The 6,000-nt window shown below is 41.0% G+C and overlaps 1 protein-coding gene across 2 annotated transcripts; it reads right to left on the reverse strand.

Annotated features, from left to right (window-relative positions):
* Positions 1-138: 138 nt before the first annotated feature.
* LOC129292760 (protein NLP2-like) lies at positions 139-4,856 on the reverse strand. 2 transcript variants are annotated; one of them, XM_054930400.1, is made up of 5 exons: positions 4,593-4,856; positions 3,124-3,977; positions 2,713-2,763; positions 1,587-2,613; positions 139-1,338 (listed from the first exon to the last, which is right to left on the reverse strand). In XM_054930400.1, exons 2-5 carry the CDS (start codon positions 3,943-3,945, stop codon positions 500-502), a joined length of 2,739 nt encoding a protein of 912 aa, XP_054786375.1. In that variant the 5' UTR covers positions 3,946-3,977; positions 4,593-4,856; the 3' UTR covers positions 139-499. The 2 variants fall into 2 exon arrangements, with proteins under 2 accessions (XP_054786375.1, XP_054786377.1); XM_054930402.1 differs by lacking the exon at positions 4,593-4,856 and having other exon boundaries at positions 3,124-4,069.
* Between the last annotated feature and the right edge of the window lie 1,144 nt (positions 4,857-6,000).

A 6,000-nucleotide genomic window follows, 5' to 3' on the forward strand; every position in this document is an offset into this window, starting at 1 on the left:
ATTCAATGATTGACAATTTCTAGTTATTTTTTTCACTCACTATAAAAACAAATAAAAGTCAAGGTCAAACATTAGACAACGTAGGATTATATATTCCAAAGTTAATCTTATATTAATGATTGTGATAAAACCCCAGGATCAAGCATGCATTGTATACAGATAAATTTTCCAAAATTTACCGTAAAAAGGGTAACTTAATTGCAAGATATATCCAAGATTATCTCATGCAGCTCAACCAATAATGAATGGAGTGACACGGGGACGGTCCATAGTCATGGACGCAGCCCGTTGTAGAATGTAGGCATAATAGTGGAACGTTTATGATGTGGCATCTGTTTGTTTAATTAGTATTTTACAGAGATCCTAGTGGATAATGGTTCTCTCTTCTCTTTCTCTTTGCTATAACGGCAACGACAGTAAATCTCAGATGGTTCGAACCAGCACATGATTCAGGCAGCTAGAACTAGAATAATGTAATGAACAGACAAGACGACTGGTGTCAGGATGAGCTGTTGCAGCCAAAAGTGTTGGCCAGATTTAGCGGCGAAGCTTGAAAGAGGGCGAACCTCATTGTACGGCTCTTAGATGATCGATATGCGTCTTTAGACTCCTCAAGATCAGCATCGCATGTTAAAAGAACCCACTCACCCTCCTCATCTAAATACTTGAGACCGATGTTGCTCACATCGTCTAGATTGAATCGTCTTGCGATCTCCAGTTGCAGTTCTCGAAACCCCCAATTCGGCTGCAAGCTAAAACGAATTTTTTCATCCCCAAAAGTAGCTTTCACCCTAAAAGCACCTCCGTCTCGCGCGTTCCACCCACTATTTTCAGGCAATGGAGGCAAAACCTCGACACTTGGATGCTCACCAAGCGGCTTTTGCCGGCTTGCGAAATGTTTTGTATCCTCATGCAACTCCGCTTCGACTTGAGTATGAGCTCTCTTGAGCGACCCTTCCGGGTTTTCTGCCATTAAAACATCCCCACTGGACACGGCGTTGATGATGGTGGAAGTCTGGCTGCAACAAGAGGGCGGAGATTTTAATGTTGTGCCACCGTGGCTATATAAGCCGTTCTCGGCATGAGCATGTACTTTCTTAGAGTGGTCGCCGCTGATGTTTGATGACTGAGAGGGACCACTGCCAGACAAATTTGTGGAGCTCAACTCTGGAAAACTGGAATAGAAGGAACCGATCTGAATGGCGCCCTCAGCACCTTGCACTGAATCGATCACAAGCTGAAGTTTCCTTAACGAATGTCCTACCTTCTTTATTTTCCTTGAAGGCCATCTGGTAATTCCATGTTGTCTGCATATCCTTTTAAGAGTCGTGGGACATACTGCAATTAAACAGAAGAAGTTCAGGTTAGAACCTAGGACAATGAGATTGGGAATTATAAATGAATAAAGTAGAACACGAATGCTGATTTGCAATTTGGATGGAACGAGTCATACATTTGAGCACTGAATTGTTCCATGATCAACACCGGACGAATTATATTGTTCCAATTTATTAGTCATGTAAAAAGTGTAGAAAAATGGTTGGAAAACAATTTAGACTCGATTATATATGATAGATTGATCGTACCGCCGATGCTCTTGGCAGCATCTTTAAGGCTTCCTGCAAAGTATTGTCGGAGAACTGGCAAGCTGATAGTCTTCTCTGCCTTGGTTCGTCTCTTCTCGCCTGATTTTCTGCTGCCCGATGAGCGGCGTCCACCAAAACCATAAGATTCTCCTCCACCCTCTACACTCGCCCTGGATACTGCTGAGCTCTGGTGAACTTGTACATAATCAGAAAATGTCTGCCCATGGCAGAATCCCCCGTGAGTGCCCTCCCAGTTGGTTGTCACTTTGAACTCATGTTTTGGTTCTTCCAGGTATTCCAACGACACAGACACGCCTTTACCCTTGTGCTGTGTTTGAGCCTCCATCATATGTGCAATCCACGACGAGTCTTTTGAAGACAGTTCTTCTAAATTACAAGACCCCCCAAACTCAAGAGTTTCTTCTTTGTGGGCTCCACCTTTTGAAGCCGCAGCCAGCATGTCTCCGACTGTAAACGTGAATTCTTCCTCGACCTGTTTGTCCATGGCAACATGTAAACTCCGGCAAGCTTGTTGTACCACAATACATAGTAAATTCAGCATCTGCTTTTGTTCTTCACCGTCATGGCAATTCCTCGGTAAGAAAAACTCCAACACGAAATCAGCGGATCCGGTGTAGACACTACGGAGGGGAATAGCGACGGCGGCATGTAACCCAAACATTGTAGCGTGGTGAGACAGAGGATACTCCGTTTTGGTGAAGGCAGTTATGTCCGTTGCAAAGCATGGCTTGGTGGTGGTGAATGCTGTGCCAACAATACCTTGCCCTCTGAGAAGGTGGTACTCAGAGCAGGCTTCTTGGAACCCGAGCAACTCTAAATCCGCCACGCAACAAGCAGAATCCACGGTCGACAAACAACCCACGAAATTGTCGTTCGGACATCCTCCCTTACCTTGTTGTCCGCAGGGTGCCCAAGTCAGAGCTAAAGGCAAATTATGTGTCTTGCACACTGAGGTCAACACCTCTATTATCTCATTCAGTGCAGCTAGGTACAAGTCGTCAAATACCTGTTCACATTCGACACAAAGCAACCAGGCATTCATAAGTATCTTGTGCCTATATGTGGTCTGAATCTAGCCCGACTCATCATCATCTCACTCTCTTACCTTCACGGCTGGAGAAATAAGGTTCTGGCAATTCTTACTAAAATCAACAGTCTGCACGGAAATCAATATACATATGCTTGTGTGAGAGAGGTTATATATGGTGATCCATCATTTTTTAGGTTAAAGCACTAGGATGCTGATTAATCAAAACCATTGGAGCCATCCATTAATAAGCACATATATATTTATGTTTCTTTTCTCCGATCCTTTCTGCTATTATACAACAAGCCGGCTTCAAGATCAATTGCATATGGCAATTGTTAAATCCACGGAAGGTAGAAGAATGATATAAAAGAGAAAAAAGAGAATAAATTTGAGGGACTCTATGGGGTATTAATCAAATAAGAAACGGGTTTTACATGCTAGAAGTGTATAAAGGAAGAAGAAGATTGTACGAGAGCAGAAGAAAACCTGGAGAGAATGGCAGACATTGTCAATTTGTGGATGACAGTTGATGTTGTGATTGGTCATTACAATCTCAACAACGCCAAGGCATGTCCCGCTGCCACGCTCAAACACGGGAAGGGCCAATGATCCACGAAAATCATAGTGCTGCTGTGCATAATTAACATACGTAACATACTCGTGGCTTTTGAAAAACCGAACAGTGGGGCTCCACTGATCAGGCAACTTTCCTAGGACTACTCGACACTCTTCTGAATCCTCCTCGGCAGCCAACTGATAACCTTTGGAAACATTTCGGTAATATTCAAGGGTCTTACAGTTTGGATCATCAACGGATGAGCATGGGGGAACGTGATCGTGAGCACTGGTTAGAACGGATGCTCCCTCTCTCCTAGTGGGCACCCATATCTGAATAAACATGTTGGTATTTTTGGTGTATTCTCTCAAGTACCCCACGGCAAGCACTAATCTTTCTTTGACTGAGGAAGATGGAACGGGATTTGCTTTTGGCCCTATCCACCACCTTTTACCCACTTCAGCGCTTGCAACCGCAAAACTTTCGGATTGGAATGGAAAGCTTACCTCTGATTCTTGTTGATAGATTTGGGGATTTGGGTCTGATGATGCCCAATAGTGCAAATTAGGGTCACTGAGAGAAGGGGGATTCGTAGCACAAGGCTGCGTGAAGTTGTATGATCCTCCAGTGGTTTCAAGCCAGCAACCATGTGCAAAGAGCTCGTCAATGACATTCCCTTCCGAGACTGAGGCACTACTGTCTGATAAGGTCTCGAATGCAGAATTATTGTGTACCAAGGCATCATATTCCATGTTGCTTGTATTGCGCTTCTCTCCGACAGATCCTATACACACACACACGTTACATTGAATGATAAGAAAAGATGAGCGAATCTATCTCCCAAGTCCAACCAAAGAAGGGTATTGATCTCTTTAACAAGAACAAATTGTTTCTATTAAAAGCATGAAGAAATTGAAGCCTGATTTGACGGTGGAAGGAAGTATCATTTTTCATGATAACTTGGTTCAAATATGAATCCAGAGAAGTACGGCATTAATTAGTTAGTGAGAATATAAAGAGACATCCTTGGCTGGAAAGCTTTGACATGTGATAATGCTAACCAAAATATGAAAAGCTTATACGACTCTATCCGGGATCTTTATTGAGGATTCTCGTATGTCAACCCCGGTAGCATATATCTTACAAATGGAGTGAAATAAACACAGAATAATCTTTTGGCCTGGTAAGAAGAGGAACAAATTAAGAAATTAAAAGCCCACCGTCCCACTCGATCTAATTTAGTGCTTAATCATAATTATTGCCAAAAGAAAAGAAGAAATTGATGAGGTAAAATCCTGTGAACATTTGTAAAGAAGTAGAAAAGGCAGACATTTTGTTGCTGGCGATGGAAAAGTGTTGTTCTATGCATAAACCGATCGAGAGAAAAAGAGACTTATACCTTCGGAAGATTAGAGAACTGATCGGCCTCGAGAGTGTTATAGTAATAGCAGACAGCAGGTAATTGGGCTGACAAATTGAGGACACTGAGCAGACTGCCGATAACTCACAGAATTCGAAAAAAGCGTAATTGCATAAAGAAACTAAGGAAGAACTCAAGCAGTGGGGGGAGCAGGATGTGAGTAAGCAAGACAGAGAAGGGTATATATTATGGAATTGGTAATATTAAAAGGTAATGACGTTCGGATGTCTGCCTGCCTTCCTATGTCTTAACCAACTCTCAGTCACCTATCTGTGTCAATGGGCGTGTGAGTATATAATATAGTAGCAGAGTTTAAGAATGTTCAAGTTGAATAGAGGAGGGAGACGAGAAGGTGTGCGTGGGAGCGAGAGTTGGCTCGCTCTCCATGTGCCACGTGGCGATCCTACAAATTTAGCTTTTGTAAAAAATCTACCGGGCGAGGGATTGCGTACACGTGCACGATATCGGCGATCGAAAACGATGCCTCTCTGCGTATTAAATCGTTCCAGTTGATGGCGGCCTTGTCCGTGAGAGAGGATTGAGAAGGGGCTTAATTTTCTACGTGTTTAACATCCAACTTGAGGCCGTGAAAAAGATTCCCTTGCGTTTCATTGGTTGAGTTCATTGACGCCACGAATCTCCAAAAACCTACATTATTAACGTATTATGGTTAACTTAATTAAACAAAGTTAGATGGATGGTTTGTTTGGGCCCCTCTTGGAAAACGAAGGGCATACTGTTTAATTGCTGAGGATTAATCGTTGATCTTGAGATCCATATGTCACTTTCAACACCTCCCTCTTGTTCTTTCTTTTATTCATTGAAATCACGTCATATCTTCTGTTTCAGAATTTCTGTCTGTGTTTTGTTTAATTGGACCACTTCCTGATTCTATTAAAATAACCCCCTTACTATATCACCATGTTAGCTCCGCAGTTTGCTTTCCTAAATTAGAAGATTTATTGAACTTTTTTTTGGGCATGAATAAGATTTGTACTTTCACACACACGCACATTATATAACATACTCTATTAAAAAATATAAAATATTTTTTAAGAAGTTGAATGTTTAAAAATGTAAAATATTTTTAATCTTTTATAGTATAATCATTATCTTTTTTTTTCAAAAGTGTCCCTATTGATAATGACTTTATATTTATTATAGGGTATTTAATATGAATAAATATGAAAAGATATGGTAGTTTGAAAGTAGATAACTACTTTATTGAAAGTGAGATTCGATTAAAAATACCTTACATTTTTTAATGGAGGGAATAATTAAGTACTTCATTCGTTTTTATTGGTAGGAAAAAAAAACTATATTACATAGTTTAAAACAATCGACTTACTATATTAATTATATTTGAAAATAAAAAAATTAGATTATA

Source organism: Prosopis cineraria, unplaced genomic scaffold (assembly GCF_029017545.1).
Source record: "Prosopis cineraria cultivar Desert tree isolate PC_DT_omini unplaced genomic scaffold, ASM2901754v1 PC14, whole genome shotgun sequence".
NCBI lineage: Eukaryota > Viridiplantae > Streptophyta > Magnoliopsida > Fabales > Fabaceae > Prosopis > Prosopis cineraria.